This window comes from Drosophila yakuba, chromosome X (assembly GCF_016746365.2).
Source record: "Drosophila yakuba strain Tai18E2 chromosome X, Prin_Dyak_Tai18E2_2.1, whole genome shotgun sequence".
In the NCBI taxonomy this organism is placed as follows: Eukaryota; Metazoa; Arthropoda; class Insecta; order Diptera; family Drosophilidae; genus Drosophila; species Drosophila yakuba.
Genome location: NC_052526.2, coordinates 12,917,420 through 12,934,735, shown reverse-complemented (window position 1 = coordinate 12,934,735; position 17,316 = coordinate 12,917,420). Strand labels below are relative to the sequence as shown.

Below are 17,316 nucleotides of genomic sequence, written 5' to 3'. Positions count from 1 at the left end.
AAAGCAAAAACACACAGTTGTCAGTTGGGTGTATATACAGTATATATTAGTACGTTTAAAGTAAGTTTTCCATTTCTAAGTTAAACAGTTTCTCGTTCTCTTTGTGGTTTGCATTGTGTTATGCTGCAAAAAGTTGTTGTCATTTGGCGATCTAGTCGGGAGCAGCGTTTCCCCAATCGATGCCCCTCCATCAACGAGTGTTTCCTCGGTTGTTTCTCTAGTTGTTGTTCTTCTTTTAGTTGTTTTTTTTTTCTTCTGTTGTTTGTTGTTATAGTTGTGGTTGCGCTCGTTGGTGCATGCATTAGCGTAGCATCAACGCATTATTTGGTATCGTCCCGTGTGGCTTCTAGGCATTGGAACTGAAGGCCGCCTGGCGCAGCAGCACATAGATCTTCTCCTTGATCCAGTCCTTGTTGTAGGGCGCATAGGTGTTGGTGCTCTTCTGGTACACCATGCAGCTGATGTCCATCAGCGTGTCGATGAAATCGAACAGCTGGCTGATGTCGTACGTGATGGTCGGTGTGTTCGGATTGCGGCGCTTCAGGTGCTCCTCGTAGATCTTGCACACACCCTCCATGCACTCGTTCACGCTCTCGTAGTCGCAATAGGTGCGGGTCTCCGGACGGGCACCCGGCTGAACCAACAAGATAGTGTGCGACATGGTGGTGATCTGCAAGGCAAAGATGGCACATTGGTGATATTGCTCCATGTGTGTTTAAGCGATACTATACACTGCAGTGTATATAAACTGATAGCCAATGCTGCGTAAGAGCTTTAAGTACTCATTACATTTGCTTGGCATCAATTTATATGAAGGAAGTTAGCAGATTCCTTCTTTAAATATTAAAAAAGAGCGCTTTTTTACTTTAATGGCTTACAAATTGCAACTATGACAACTTCTAACTCATTTGCACTTACATACTTTCTTATTAAGCGTTTTTTGCAAAGTCCTATAGATTCCGAGACTTTCCAAGTTTATTGTTATTCCGCCAGATCTGCAAAAATCAAAAATCGCATAAATATTTATTAGAATCATAAAACAATTAAACAAAAAAAAATCAACAAAAACAACAAAAATGAAAGAGAAAGAGGATATGCTCCATGCAACGCAACGCCCCATCTCGCTCGCACTTGCCGCAGCCACCAATACACTCGCATACATGTGCGGGCCAATTGCTCTTTTATTTTCCAATTTGCAGCTGCCAAATGAACTAAGATGGCACTTTCAGCATGAAAACTGATTAATTTGAGTGGATAGCGTTGTTTGCGATGGGGAAATGCGTATATTTACAAGATTATGCACTTGTTTTTGCCGCTTCAGTTGAACACAAACATTCGGAAGCGCGCACGCACACACACACACACACACTAGCAGTAGCGGCCGCCGCGTGTGTGTAACTAACTGTATGCGCTCATTTGTTTTCCTTCCACTTACCCGATTTTTCTCGAATTTTAGGAAATTTTTATGTTTCTCGTTAAGTCTTTCACTTACCCGATCAAATGGCAGACCTTATCAACTATGATATTATGATGATTCGAGGCGGCGATTCGGTAAATTCAGCACTTGCTTCGTTTTTTTATTTTTGCCAGTTCTATCGTTTTTGAAGAGAGAGGTGAGGCTAGAGATGAGCGCTTGTCTGCGTGACTCTACGTGACAAAATAATCGAAAGACATCGATTAGTGTTATTATCAAACACCTTATTTATGATTTAAAATGTTACAAATGTAACTGCTTTTGTATCTTAATTAATTATCAATAACAATGAAATCCTTAATTAAATAATATTCTTTATTAAATGTTATTTGTTGCCCACTCATAGACCTAATATTAAGTCACTGACTACGTTTCACGAAATCCAACATTGTGGAATGCTATACCTGTCTTATTGGCCATCAAAATGATATATTTATTCACTGTATTATGTAATATGTATTTATGTAACTTACATATTTCAATGCATATAACACATTTTATTGTATACTTTATGTATAACATTTTATTTTAGCGTGTATATTTCAACGGATAGGTCGAGAGTTATTGATATATATTAAAACTATCGCTCATCGCAAGCTCTCGCAGTCTGGCCATCTTTTCCACTGCTCAGTGTTGCCAGACAGCGGCAATCTGCGATCCGAGTGCTCACCAGCTGTTTGATCTCAATTGGACCAATTGGAAGAGCGCGGAGTCGCGGGCAGCGCAGTCGAGCGGCGGCAGAGCGATCGGCAAAGAAATCAACAACAAAAACCAAAATCTCGTCTCAATTTTATTTACGTGCTTTTTGTTTCAGTGAAAAGTGAAGGCGCAGCCGCAGCAGCCCGTATTTCGCGCGTTCCCATTAATTTGTTGTTATTTTCAATTGTGCAAGTGGCGTTCGTGTCTTTTTTTTTTTTTGGTGTTTGTGTGCGTCCTAATTGAAAGAAAATGTTGTGAAAAGAGGCAAATAAATTGGGAAATAGCAACGTAAACAAATCAAATAATGAATAAAGCAAAAGAGCAGCGAAGCTAAATGAAACCAAGTAGTAAATTAAAAGAAAAGCCCTGCGAAAATCAATTGATAATGACAGTAAAACGGGAAAACGCTAGAAAAGCGTTGTAAAAGTGGCAACACAAAAGGCAGTCCAATAAGAAAACCCAAAATCCAACCAACGCGACGCACGCGTGTCCAATTTGTCGCTTCTGCTTCGTCGCTGCTTCCTCTTCTTCGTTCTACGCATACTGCCGCACACGATCATTCATGTGTATGTGTGTGTGTTGTATCTGTGTGTCTTGTGCATTTTATTTGATTTGTTGCTCATCTGAAATCTTTGAAATCTCTGCAATCTGTGAAATCTCAAAATCTCAATGTTCTCGGCGACCAATGGCAAAATCAAGGTAAAAAACGCGCGTTTTTTCTGCAGTTTTCAGCTACAGGGTATCAATAATACTCGTAGTTTAGTTGAAACTGGATCTGAAAATCTTATCTGATGTTTGCATGCGATGTTTGTTGCGGTGTATCTGATTGCAGCTATTGCCAAACATAAATTGGCAAATATTTGAACTGAGCTCACATAAATCTACTCCTAAATACATAGATAAAGATAAAAAGAAGAGATGTTATAAATTTTTGTTTACCTATTTTCATATTTACATACTTACAGTTACCTCCAGAGGATGCTGTGCTGGTGACGTCACCGCTGCGCTGCCTCTTCAACGGCCCCTTTCGCGATCTGCACTTCAACGTCACCGATCACCGCATCATTCCCGTGCACGATGTCGTTTTCCTCGACGACTTCGAACGCAACGTGAAGCCTTTGATCTACCGCCCCGTGACGTCAGAGGTCGCTGCCTCTGCCACTGCCGCTGCCAACGATGACGTTGCAGAGGCAACGCCGACAGCGGAGGAGCAGCAGCGCAGCTTCATTCCAATCAGCAGGTGAGTCACATCCAACGCGTGCGACAGAGATGGCTATCAATCGATCGTGGCCTTGAACTTGATTCCATTTTGTTGGTAGTCCCCATTCCCAATTGGAGCTGGGCGAAAAGAGAGAGTGAGAGTAAGCCAATTAGAATTTGTAAATGGAGATTTCAAGCTTTTTGTAAATGGTGAAATCGATTTCATTTAAATTTTAAAGCTTAACAACAGTTTAAAAAATAATTCATAACTTCATTTAGAAGTAAATACTGAAAACAGTTAATTTACTTTTAAAAATAAAATAAAATAAATTAGCATGCTTAACAATTAAACACCATTAGGTAACATTTAGCAAATCACCATAGTGACGACATCTGTAATAATTTGTCTTGTTTAACGCTCGTTTTCGAAAAGTGTTTGCTCTACGGCAGCGATAAGCAAAGAACATTCCCAACTGATAAGATCGTGGGCGCCCCTGATGTGTTAAAACATCATCGTTTTATCATCAAAAGTGTGCAGAAGTTGTGTATCTATTATAAACGACTTTATACTCGAATTGTTATTTGTTTTGAGGTGCGTCGCTAATTTGCCACCGTTCGTATGGGAAATATACATTTTTTAGCAACACTAATGTAAAAACCCGTATATTATTTGTGGAATAAACAGCAATCAGTACTTTGATCAGAACATTAGAAATATATGGAATATATTTGTAAAATATGTTGAGCTTGTTATCCAAATCCCAATAGCTTTGCATTTCAAATTGGGAATTTTACACAATTTTTTGATAATTTTGGTACCCCTTACAAAAAATTGTGATTATTTAAACTTGTAAACCAGCCAAAAAGTACCCATTACTCCTGGGGCTTTTAGGCAAGTCAAGATGAAAATAGACTAGTGGGTATCTGGTAGTCTACACTTCTGGTTTTGTGGCTTTTTTGTTGCTGCGTTGTTTTTATTTGTATTTCTCTGTGCTACCGCTTTTGGCTGAAATCGTGGATTTGTGTTTATGCGTTATTTATTCTGCACTAGGAATTGGCCGCCTCGAAAAACGCACGTTGACTTGGTCGTTGCCTTTTGGCCCAACATAAAAACTTTATGACCAAACTCGCTGGCGGTCATTCAACTGATAAGAATCACTGTACATACCTCAGAGATGTGAAGCAAAAAGGTTGAGTAAAATAAGTAAGTCATAACTAGCTTTTTTTTAAGCGTTCAACAACAGGTTAGTTTCCGTCTTTTATGGCCTAACGAACTTCACTACAAAATGCGGGCTTACTTACTAATATTCAAAGTTATTAGCCATATGAGACTTACATTCTTTATATATTTTGAGAACATAGTTTATACTCCTTTTAAAGAGGACCACAAATTCGCTGCCATTGAGATTTCTCGATTTTTCTGTTTCTTCCGCGTGCTTTTTTGGTCGCAGATTTTTTTCAGATTTTTATTGTCAATGTGAAGCCATTGAAGGTTGTCTGAGTTGACACCTTTTCGGTGCTGCGAGTCTCGTGGTGGCTCAATGTATATACATATATTTCTTATTTCTTATTTTACCATTTATTTTTTAATTGCCACACTGACCGTCGCCGGCTGCGGCTGCTTTCGTCACAGTTGCCGGCAAAAGTATTGCGCCCTTGGCAATGACCGTCGTTCACATGCTCCGCAAAAAGCAATTTATCAGCATACACACGTTTTTTTTTTTGTATTTTGTTTTTGCTTTTTGCTTATGCAAATTTCAAATTATCGTTAGTGCAACGACTTCAATTAAGGTGCACTTAAATAATTGGCAGTTTGACCCCTGGACTGAAATTTTGTCGAAGCAAAAGATTTATGGCAAGTCGAGAAACAGAATTTAAGGCCTTTTAATGCTAATCAGCGATTTTAATTACTCACCTGGCACTTTGTCTTGCTGGCAGACTTAGAACATACGTATTAGAAAAATATTAGTATGATATTGTGGTATTTATTATTCCCATGATGGATTTAAAACAATGGAGACTTATTTGTTTCACTTAAATTAATTATAATAATACATGTATACATGGTTTGAAATGAAATGTTAAGCATCCTCTTGTATGCAAAGTCTTTCCGTATTTTTCGCTTTGTTTATTTTACAGCATTATTAAAAACAAATGTACGGATAAATGCATAAAAAATGTCGATACACCGCGCCAGTTTTGGTTGCGAAACAATTCCAGAGGCTCCGCGGCATTGAAATGGCTCATTAAATCGGGCTCGTTGCGGGCTCAGCTCATTTAAATTTTTTATGGTTTTATGAGCTGAGTGAAAAACAAATGGCAAAGATGGTACCAAAAAAGGGGCGGTGGCATTTTTGCGGAAACACCAACCAACCAACCAACCAAGCAAATCAGCTAAGCCAATATAATTGTCAATAATTTCGCTACTGCCAACTTCGAATTTGAGGATGCGATAAGCGAAAAGAAAACACGCGAGCTTCGAAAGGCCATAAAAAAAGTAATCACAGCATCAAATGGCCAATCAAATGGCCAAATAGCCATCACAGAAAATAGTTTTAATCACAATTTAAGTAATACGAGCACTTGATTACCTCAATTGAGTAAGGCGTTTCCTGCCGACGTGGCGAATTCGGATGTCATCCACTCGCCCACTCGCCCACTCACCCACTCACCTCACTGACCACTCACCTGACCCACCTCCATTCCATTTAGCACAGGTGAGCAGCACGTGCGAAGGGCTTCCTTCCTATCGTCACAATGTCGCCCCCGAAAATCGCTGACCCATTTCAGCATTATTTGCTCCTCTTCGTCGTTTTCAGTTGCCTTTCGAAGGCAGAAATGTGGATGGAGCAAATCGAATGGACAAAGTGAGGAGAATGTGTTCTTGGAGTGACCGTCGAGGTGGTACCCTGTTATCTGCGATTTGCGAAAGCTAATGGGTTTTCCGCTCAGTTTGTAACAGTGTGAGAAGTTAAGAGTCAAGAATAACTTTAAAATGTGTCTAAATGTATGCAATAATAATATTTAAATGCGAATAAATGCAGGATTCATGCCAAAAGCTGTAATTATTTTTATTGCAGCATACTTTTAGGCGTATTTAAGATTAAGGTGCAAAGTAATTTCATATATAGAGTCCACATAAGTGGAGAATAACTTTCAAGGGTGTCTAAATGTATGCAATAATAATATATAGTTTTCTTTTTTTTTATTAAAAAATTTGGATACATGTAGAATTCAATTATTGTACTGCTAAATAATATTTAAATGCGAATAAATGCAGGATTAATGCCTAAAGCTGCAATTCTTTTTTTGCTGCATACTTTTAGGCGTATTTAAGATTAAGGTGCAAAGTAATTTCATATATAGAGTCCACATAAGTGGAGAATAACTTTCAAGGGTGTCTAAATGTATGCACTAATAATATATAGTTTTCTTTTATTTTTATTAAAAAATTTGGATACATGTAGAATTAAATTATTGTACTGCTAAATAATATTTAAATGCGAATAAATGCAGGATTAATGCCTAAAGCTGCAATTCTTTTTATTGCTGCATACTTTTAGGCATATTTAGGATTTATGTGAAAACCAAAAGTAGGCAACAATGGCGTTTCAATGGGGAAATGCGATGAGTTACTCTGAAGCTGCATACTTTTACACACTTTTAACCACAAAATCCAAATATTATACTATTATTATTAATATCTTAACAATAAATAGTAATTACTAGAGGGCATTGAATGGACGCAACTTTGTGGCGCTTGGACTGCGAGCAATGGCTAATTGAATTAGCCATTTGAGACGTGGCCAGCACCTCTGGCTAAGGTCTCGCGATGTGAAGCCCCATCGAGTCTTTGGACTTGTGTGCCAATTGCCAAACGCAGAGAAAGCAACGCGCTTTCAACGCCAATTGCAGTTTCGAGTGCGTTCGGTGCAAGTCTAACTTGGGTGGCCAAAACTGAAGTCGAAAACAATTTTTGCCGTTTATTTTTCCCCGAATTCTACACAGAACTCTTCGTGTGGTGTGAACAATTGAATAAATCGACAGCACATATACATTTTTTTTTTTGCAAGTGATTCGATTGATTCGATAGACAAACGCGTTGAAATGCCGGAGCGCAGCATCAGCCAGCGGGATCTCGACGAGATTGAGATCGAGAGCGACGAGGAGGAGGAGGAACTGGAGCAGGGCGTTGGTCTGTCCACGCGTAGTCGTCGCCATCGCCGTGGCGCCTCCGATTCCCCGGCCAATTCGCGGGCTCGAAACGCCACCAATGGCATGCAAAATCGCGGCAGGGAACGCGAAAGGGAGAGGGAGAGGGAGCAGGAGCGGGGGCGGGACCGGGATAGGGAGAGGGAGAGGAGTAGGGAGCGCTTTGGGGGCACCAATGCGGCGGATGAAGCCCGCTTCTATGACGATGAGGAGGGACTGGACGAGGAGGGCGACGAGGAGAGCGAGGAGGATATCGAAATGCTGGATTAGTGAGTACTGCGCATTGGGTTTTCCCCTTCCCCTTCCTCTTCCCTTACCTTCACTTTCCGCTCATAATTCGATTAGTTGTTGCCAGCTTTTTGGAGGCTTCTTTCCTGGAATTATGTACTGCGTTGCGCTGGGAAAATTCACACACACATACAAACACACATATAAAATGCACACCGTAATTGGATTTGCAGCATAGTGAAAACACGCACTGCTGCTGCTGCACAAGCTAATAGTTTTCAAAATTCAAGAAAATCGAGTAACATGTTTAGGTCATCTCCCTTCATTCATCACTGCAAAAAGGTCACTGAAAATGCCAAATAGTTGCAAAATTAAATGCACTTCCATAGTGGCACTATGGCCATAATTGTTAGGTTTAGTTCGGACAATGCATGTGTAAATGCAATGCAAGGCAGAATGCATATGGCATCATCATTATGGCAACAAAACATTTGCATTTCTTGTAATGCAATATGCATTCGTAGCTCCGCCTCATTAGTGCACCAATTGCACTGAAGTTGATCCCTTTGCTTGCGCTCAATTCGCCTGTGTGCAATTTAATTTAGCAAGTGCACAAAGTCCTTAAATTTACTTGCTATCTTGTGCGACTTAAGCCCATAACCTGTTGGCCCTGCACTCTGCACTCTGACCTTTAGCCGAAGACAAGAAGACACGAGGACACGAGGACACTGCAACGGTGGCCAAAAAACGTCCTTTTATTATTTCATAGCCTACAAAACGGGGCCGCTGGCAAATGGGAATGTTTGAAGTTTTGCGGTTTGAATGCTGGCTGCCTCAGTCTGCATGTTTAGAAATTTATGAGGCAAAAGGATGGGGAAGCTGAAAATCCAAATGGAGGCGAAAAGCTGCCACAAATAGTGAGTGCGCTAAAATCTATTTCATATTCTGGGAAAACTCTCAAGCGAAAAAAAAAGGTATGCTGCTGCTGCGTTTAATTTTCCACTTTCTGCAAGTCGAGATACAAAGCCGCTTTTCCACAGACAATCAGCATTATTGAGATATTTATTTTTGCGCAAAATTACCAATTAAATGCAGAGTTATTTTTTCATCATAAACGAATGGATTTTGAAATGCGCTTTCAGCAATGAAATGCTGCATACTTTCGGACACTAAAACTGTTTCACTTTCAAAGAGATTTCTGTGGCAGCTTCTTTAATTTGCATTTCCATGCGTAGAATATTTCAATGTGAGATTATTTGATTCCGAGTTCAGTGCCGAAAGTGGAATGCGCCACCCCACAAATGTTCATCTCTAGGTATTTGCTTGCAGTTCCAATTTCGGCTATCCCCCGCCTCTTTACCCGCCTCTTCAGCGCTTTTCACATTTTCCGCAACTTTTCCACACACACCCCCTTAACCCTCCCCCTTCCCCGCCCCCCTTTCGTCAGCGGGATGCCTGTTGTTTCTGACGCCGCCGTCGTTTTGGTCTCGCCTTTTCTGTTTTTTGGTCTCACGTTTTTGTCATGCTGTGGGCGCTTAATTAAAATTAATGAAGTACGTTGGCTTTTTATCCTTTTGACGGAGGTGTCAACCATTACACCTGGATGAGACCACCCCCCTCCATTTTCGCCCATTTCCGCCCATTTTCACCCATTTTCACCCATTTTTGCCCCAATTTCGCTGGCCTTGAGGGCCTGAAAATATTTACACTGTTTGCTTACATTTCAAGTTAGTTAATTGTGCAGCATACAAGACAGGCTGCTCTCGCTAATGGAGATGCTGCGCCACCAAAACGAATAAATAATATGCAATTTAAATAGCATATATTTCAGTTTATTTGAGTTTATTAACCCTTATGCCCCTCTCAATTACAATTTGCGGCCATTAATCATTTGTTTGTGAATGCAAATGAAATGGCGAAAGTTTTGGCCATTTGCCATGTGCGATAAGTACAGCAAAAAGGGTCGACCTTTGACCTGCGCCAAGTTAACAGATAACAGATATCAGATAACAGAAAACAGTTAACAGAGTGAAATATGCATAAACATTTGCGTAAGTGCACAAAGGAGTGCGTCTGCCGTTTTGCCCTCGGCACTCATCCAACGTCATTGGGGTCTGCCCCATTCCCTTGCCCCAATCCCTTGCCCCAATCCCTTGCCCCAATCCCTTTCCCCATTTCACCATTCCCCTTGCCAATTCCCTGCTGGCATGCCACAAAAACTCATAAAACATTGGACAACTATTCCAGTTGCAAGTGATGTGTGCAGCGTGCAACGCTCCCCTTTTCCTCACACTCACACTCACACTTACACTCTGGAAACTCTCCTGCTGTTTTCCCGGCTGTCAAAAAGTTGCAGCCCGACTGGCTTTAATGCTGGGAAATTTGCAGCATCTGTGCGGGGATTGGGATTGGGATTTTCTGGCTGTGGTCCTGTTGCTGCCACACAAGGCACCCAAGGAAGGTCCTCGAAATCCTTTCTATGCGCCACAAAGCAGGGGCGCACCAAAAAAAAAAAATAAATCGGACGCAAATATGCCACAAAAGCTGGCGACCAAGAAGAAGCAGAAGAAGCAAGCAACATTTCTGCACTGCATGTTGCCCGGAAAATTTGTGCTTGCAAATTGTTTAAAACATTCAAGTTCAAATTCAGCCAGCAGTCAGGCATCGCTATCTTGACATACACTTGCCAAATTCTGGCTAAATTCTGACTAAATTCTGGCTAAATTCTGGCCAAATTCGTGGCCCAATTTTGCCAAACAATTTCGGCCCAAAAACGTGCACAAAGGCTTAATGCAAAGTTCAAAATATTTATTTTGCATGCCACGCAAGTGCGTTTTCTAGTGCGCAAATACATATTTATTAAGCAGCACTCTCTTGCAGTAAATTTAATTAAATTAAATTAGCATCTTTGTTGCTTATAATTTGTTGCTAAATAAAGTAGCTGTTTAGCTGTCCAACTTTGCTTTAATTAGTTGTAATTTATGAGTTTATTTCATATTTTAATTATTTTGTAAGCAATGAAAACAATCTCGGTGAGAGTATGGGCAGTAGTTAGGATATCCCATGCATTTTACCTCACCCACACTTGCGTGTGCTTCGAAAGTATCTGTGTGTGCGTGTGTGTGTGTGTGTGGAGTATCTGTGAGTTTGCTTTTATTGCTGAGGAGCCTTTTTTTTTTTTTTTTTGGTGGGGAAGCTGGCGTAGTTGGCGTCGCTGGAATCGCGCATTTTAGTGGCTTTCAGAAGTATGCGATGCGATGCGATGCCTGTGGCGTCGTTTTAGTCAGGGGAGCAGCAAGCAGCAAGCAGCAAGCTGTTATGCTTATTACACACGCTCATACAGAACTCGAGGTAGATACATTTCCATTTCCATTCCGGCCCAGACGATCCCCCATTTGGGGATAAAGCGCCCCAAAAAGTGCAGCCATAAAGCAGCTCGACACATTCGCGAAATAACATTTTTTGGTCAAATTGTTCAACTGCACAGCAACAGCAAAATAAAACTATGAGTGCCGTATGTCCTGTGTGTCCTGTGTGTCCTGTGTGTAATGTGAGCCAGCCACTTTGAAATCGGCTGGAAAAACCTGACTTTCGAGTGCAGTCATTGGTCAAGTATTAAGCCACAGATATTTTAAATATATTTACACGGAATCCGATCAACTGAGTTCGAAGCTTTCAGATAATAATGCATGTCCTGTGGAACACAAAAGGATAATTTAAGGAAAAGAGCAGTTTCGTTTCAGTTCCTCGTGTCATGCAATTTGTATGATTTTTGCATGGTTCTTATTGCCAGCTTAACTTTAATTGCTACAACTTAATGATTAGATACATTTCATACAACACTAGGCAAGCCAAGCAGCAGTAAACCATCTACTTTAATATTGATTTTGCCATTTTATTAGCCGCATATTTAACCAGTTTTTCGCCTTCTACTCTCTTTTCTCATTGCAGTGATACGTGAGTACAGACACAAATTTTTACGGACCTGTCGTTAAGCAAAAGCCTGAAAACAAAAGGCGAGCGGCGAAAAATATCTGCGCACGTACATAAAACCACAAACATTCACATTACACATCAGGTATTTACCATTCCGACAAGATTAATGCAGCGTAATGCGTTTGTGATATACGTTTTTACTTGCTAACTTTATTGCGGGGGATTTAACGACTTCAAAATCCGTTTGCACAAAAAACAACAAACAAGTTGCAAAACCAAAAAAAATGAATGGAGTTGACCATTTGGTTATTCTCTTTTTTTTTTTTTTTGCGGGTGATTAATAAAGCATTACACAAAGCGGTTGGCATATTCTGATTATTAAATTGAAACTAAAATCAAGTGCTCTATTAAATGGATAACCGAACGTCGAACGTATGCAGCTGTGGTTTGCATGAATAAATTATCCTGTGGCGCGTTAAAAAATAATTTGCACTAATGCTTACTTAATTACGTTATTGTAATTGAATTCTGCAAAGCACACAGTGCTGATAAAATCACAAAAAATGCGTTACTATTTTAGTTCTATAACCCAAAAGTTACATTTTTCTTCGCTTGAATATTGGTGATGACTGAAAAATGATTTGTATGGGTGTTTTTTTGGGTTTTGAAATGCTTCGACTGGCACTTTAAACATGTTCAATGTCACAGACAAACCATCCTATTTGTCCTTGCTCGCCTGTTTATGCTCCACTTGCCCCATGCCACCCACACCCACTCCTTCTCCACTCTTCCCTCTCCCCTCTCCCCTCGCCCCTCTCCTCTCTCTCCTGTCGCCTTTCTCCACGCCCATTTCACCTTTCACCATTCGCAACCCGCGGTAATCGCACGCATCGGTCGGACATGTATTCGTTTTGACAACCTTCCCACCTGGCACGACGTTTTGTCTGTCAACCATTGTAATCATATTTCCAGCAGCAGTTAACCGGGGGGGATGATGAGGGGGTTGGGGGGTGGAAGTGTGGAAAGCGGGGAAAGCGGGGAGAAAGCACGTTCTGTGCCGCAAGGAAATTTAACAGGAACCAAAGCGAGATTCGCCGGAAAAAAGCAGTACTCATGGAATTATTGAAACACCATTAAAGTGCTACAAGTTCTAAGCGGTGTAAGGAATTTACATACCCTATATATGAATAATAACATCAATATACATACCCTATATATTAATAATAACATCAATATACATACCCTTTATTTTAATAACAAAATCAATGATAAACACGCCTATAAGCCATGAAGCCATAAGCTTCAGTGCTGGCCATCTTCATAACATTTCAATCAAAATTCTCAATCAATAATTACAGTTGCGATGAAGAGAAGCGTGTGCCCCCTCCTTTCCCCTGGATTTTTAAACCCCTTCCGCTGGTGTTACCACACGCATATTTCCCCTACTCACATTTTTGGATTTGTTTGTTGTACGCGTAGTATATATGATGGCTTTCTATGCGCGTTACGCATACGCCCCGTGGACGCCTCCCGTTTTTGCCTCGTGGCAAACAAACGCCATTGTGCGCAAAATGAAGGAAATCAGGGAATGAGTGAGTGAAGGATTGAAGGAGTGAGTGAATGAGTGAAGGAGTGAATGAGTGAAGGAGTGAATGAGTGAGTGAGTGATTGAATGGGAACGGGTGCCGATGAAGAAGTAGATTGTGCTCTTATGAGCGGGAATGAAGGAGCATTTCGGGCAATATCCATACAAAAGAACAACAATGAACTTGGAGGACTTGGAGGACTTGGTTGGCTTGGTTGGGGGTAGGGGGAGGAAAATGTGAAATGTGAAATTGATATTGATATTATGCAATGTTGTCCCGCAATGAATCGAATCGAATGGCATCGAATCGAATCGGAGCGAAACGAAAAACCCCAACGATGAGAGTTCATTTTACGAGCCTTAAACATGACACTGAAATGAACTTTTTAAAGGGCGTTCTTCTGCCAAGTGGATGTGAATGTGAATGTTTATTTGGATGTAGATGTGATGGTGAATGAGCGAATGCATACGCAGATTTTTACGACAGTTTGTTAGCGAATTCAGAGGCTCTCGCATTCGAATATGTATTCGCATTCACATTCGCAGTGCGAATGGCCAGGGAAATGGATCGGATCGGATCAAAGCGAATCGAATCGAACAGGATTTCCGCTGTCATCGAGACCATAGATGCATCCGTCGGCAGGGGCGTAGTGAAAAAAGGGGTGCAAAGGGGTGGTACAAAGGGGTGCCGAGTTATCGGTTTTCAATGTGGCTACAACTAGGCAGCGAATCAATGGAATTACTGGCTTTAAATTATATTGCAACTGACTTTAATTTAAGCTTAGTATTTATTTGGACTACGCCCATCTCTACGCGTCTCTTGCAGTTTTGTCACTGACATTTGACATCCGGCATCCGCTTTGGTCTGTTGTTTTGTGATAAGTGCCTTGTCGAGTAACCATAACAATAATATGGCCAAAAATTGCAGTATTTCTTGTAAAATCTTGCTTGAATTGCTTTAGAGATTTAATAGTGCGTTACGCTTTACAGTGACAATATAAAATCGTGTATGTTTAAATTTTAAGGAAAGGTACACTTTTAGTTGATCACAATTGCAATCGGCAGTTGCTCTACATTGAAAGTGGATTTTAAAAACGAAAAACAGAACAACAACTGGGCCGTGAAGAGAGGCAATCAAAATCTGGTTGACATTCAGCTGGATTTTGTTTTGTCTGCAGTTTTAGGCTGCAATCCGCTTGGACGCTTGAATCGCGTGGAAAATGCCAGCGGAATGATGACGGCGGCGTTGATTTAATTTTCTCTTTGCCCAATCGACCGGCATTGTTGTCTTTTTTGTTTTTTTGTTTTTTTTTGTCGCCATGCAGCCGGACAGGATATGTTGGCCTTCTAATTTGCAATCGCATTGAGTTGTTGCTCCTCGCCATTCATAACACTCATAAATATGCTGATTTTGATTCTGATTCTCAGCTGGGCTGAGCAAGTCTGAAATTTAATTTCGACTGAGTGTGTAAAAGTCTTTGTGCCTTCATTCGCCTGTTTTCTTCGCCTGGTTGTTTGTTTGTAAATAATGTAAGCGTTTTAATATTTAATATTGCGCATACGACATGTTGCGCCAATTTTTGTGCGCCGCTTTGTAGCTGACATTTAAATGAATTTTCAATAATTTCGCTGTCGGTTTTTTTTTGTTTTTTTTTGCCAGCTGATAGAGTTGTTGTTGTTGCTGTTGTTGCGTTGGGAAAGCACCACCAACAAGCACTTAACGCCTAGAAAGGACCTTCACATCCGCAAGGATATCACACCCATTCCATTTTCGGTGGCGCAACCTACTGGCGAAAATGCCATTTGTGCAAATCTAATAAACAGCGAACCGCATTAAATTTGACACTGAGGTGTGGGATTTTCAGGCCAAAATGGATATATATATATAAATATATGTATGTACTGTATGTAGTGTGTGTTCAGGGGTAGATCGTGTCTCTGGGAAAACGTGTCAATCGAGTGGCGCTTGGGAAAAGTGGGCGGTGTGCGTCCTGGTGGGCACCACAATGTCCCAAACTTTCATTACAGCATCCGCAAAGAATCCTTTGGCCAAATCATTATTGAGCGAATCACTTGATACCGTGCTTTATAAGATATTGAAAATGCAAATATCTATTAAAGTATGCACACAAATTTATTGGTATTTACATATTTTTCTTTACTCATATGCTTTTATTATTAATATATTAATGTAGAAATTCTTCTTTAGCATTTGTAATTTTTCTTATTTTTTGAAACCACATTAAAGCTTCAAAAATGTGCCAAACTGATTTATTATCATATACTCCACGAGTACGTCGCATCCTGTGGCATAAATCAAAGCTGCCCCATGTCCGTGGCCAGAAAAACGACAGTAGCGGGCAGAAATAAGAAAATACTGCTTCTTGTTCGTGTTTCTTTAAAATCCTCAGCTAACTGGCGTATGTACGAGTATGACACATTTCGCCTTTGGGATTTGCAGGCGAAGGACGCGTTTCCCGTTCCCGTTCCCGTTCCCGTTCACTTTCACTTTCACTTTCGTTTTCGCAGCCGCCGTTTGCCATTTTCGGTTGGTGTGTAGTTTAGGCCAAATTAACATATCGCACAGGCCGCAGCGTCCTTGGGTCCTCTGCACCTTCTCCGCTTCACTTGCCACTTTGAGATGCGTCCACATGGCCTCGTAGTCCGTATTTGTCCTACAGTTGCGGTCAAGCAAATAGTTATTGTGATGTTCGCTTTACCAAGTTTGTAATTACCCATTTAGAGTTGAGTTACTAGCTATCTAACTTTTTATAAACAATGTTTCAGCCTTTTGTTTGGTATGGTATGGAGTAACCTAGTTGTGTGGCCGCCATTGTACAAACCAAATAGGCCTAGGCGATGGGCCATTGACTGCCAGCCATTTGGATGGCGTTGCAGTCAAGTTCTGTGTGGCTTCGTTCTCCTTTTCGGTCGTCATGGTTCATATCGCGTTTTTGACGCTGTCTCTGAAATATTCTGAATGTCATGCGGCGACCCACAAGAGGTGAACCAATTTTCGCGAAATTGTCTGCGAAAAAACGATGAATCTCGATTGGGCTTTTTGCGGCGTACGGCAGCATTAAAAGTTAGAAGATCTTTAAAATATTAAGAGACTCTGCATACCGAATGCAGAAATGTCGGCAGTAATACCAAAAATTACCTTGAAATGCCTCAAGTTAAGTGGCTACCCACATTTTAAACACGAATTTGTGTTAGAATTTGGCATACTTTGTTCTTAGAAAAGCAATTTAACTTTATGCAGCAAGTACATGGAGTTCTCATTCCAGGAAGTTACATGTGTATATGGTAAGTGGGAAGTGCATTTGTTGGCTGCCCATCTACGTACATATATATCTATATATATTTATCTATATATAAGGGTATATGCACATAGGAGCCCACGCATTCAATTTGATTTCGACATACGACGATAAGCAGAACGAAGTTTGCAACTTGCAATTCCTGCACTTCCCTGGCTGCCTCTTTGTTCTAATCAATGTCCGATTGAGTGGAGATGTGTGCACGTGGAGAACTTCATAAAACATTATTAATTAAATGTATTGAATTACGCAAATAACATTTTCATATTAATCCAAATTTAGATTTTTAGAAGCTTTCCTTTGTTTTCACATTTTCTGAAACTTCAAATCTGCACGTGAAGAACTTCCAAAAACATTATTAATTAAATGTATTGAATTACGCAAATAACTTTTTCATATTAATCCAAATTTAGATTCTTAGAAGCATTCCTATAGATAGTTTTACATTTTCTGAAGCTGCAAATCTGCACGTGGAGAACTTCCAAAAACACTATTAATTAAATGTATTGAATTACGCAAATAACCTTTTCATATTCATTAAAACTTAGATTTTTTAGGACCTCCCTCATAGTTTTACATTTTTGGTAGCTGCAACTCTGCGTTTTGAGAACTTCAAAAAACATTATTAATCAAATGTATTGAATTACGCAAATAACATTTTC

The 17,316-nt window shown here is 40.4% G+C and overlaps 2 protein-coding genes across 7 annotated transcripts in view; one reads left to right on the top strand and one right to left on the bottom strand.

Moving 5' to 3' along the window:
- Positions 1 to 24: 24 nt before the first annotated feature.
- LOC6525264 (protein enhancer of rudimentary) lies at positions 25 to 1,647 on the bottom strand. 2 transcript variants are annotated; one of them, XM_015190704.3, is made up of 3 exons: positions 1,493 to 1,647; positions 919 to 995; positions 25 to 670 (listed from the first exon to the last, which is right to left on the bottom strand). In XM_015190704.3, the coding sequence occupies exon 3, from the start codon at positions 659 to 661 to the stop codon at positions 347 to 349; it is 315 nt and encodes a 104-aa protein (XP_015046190.1). In that variant the 5' UTR covers positions 662 to 670; positions 919 to 995; positions 1,493 to 1,647; the 3' UTR covers positions 25 to 346. The 2 variants fall into 2 exon arrangements, with proteins under 2 accessions (XP_015046190.1, XP_002101100.1); XM_002101064.4 differs by having other exon boundaries at positions 923 to 995.
- Positions 1,648 to 2,515: 868 nt separating this feature from the next.
- Positions 2,516 to 17,316, top strand: part of LOC6525254 (eye-specific diacylglycerol kinase) — a 109,796-nt gene continuing 94,995 nt past the window's right edge. For 2 of the 5 annotated variants that reach the window (XM_039377492.2, XM_039377489.2), the window contains exons 1-3: positions 2,828 to 2,872; positions 3,139 to 3,413; positions 11,765 to 11,770. In XM_039377492.2, coding sequence (XP_039233426.1) covers positions 2,843 to 2,872; positions 3,139 to 3,413; positions 11,765 to 11,770 — 311 coding nt within the window. In that variant the 5' untranslated portion in view covers positions 2,828 to 2,842. Of the gene's footprint in view, positions 2,873 to 3,138; positions 3,414 to 7,243; positions 7,855 to 11,764; positions 11,771 to 17,316 lie in introns of those variants that run through there. The other 3 variants (XM_039377487.2, XM_039377483.2, XM_015190703.3) reach the window with 3 other exon arrangements.

Excerpts from the sequence above, each read along its gene's own strand:
- LOC6525264 (XM_015190704.3), bottom strand. The coding sequence starts at position 661 with ATGTCGCACACTATCTTGTTGGTTCAGCCGGGTGCCCGTCCGGAGACC.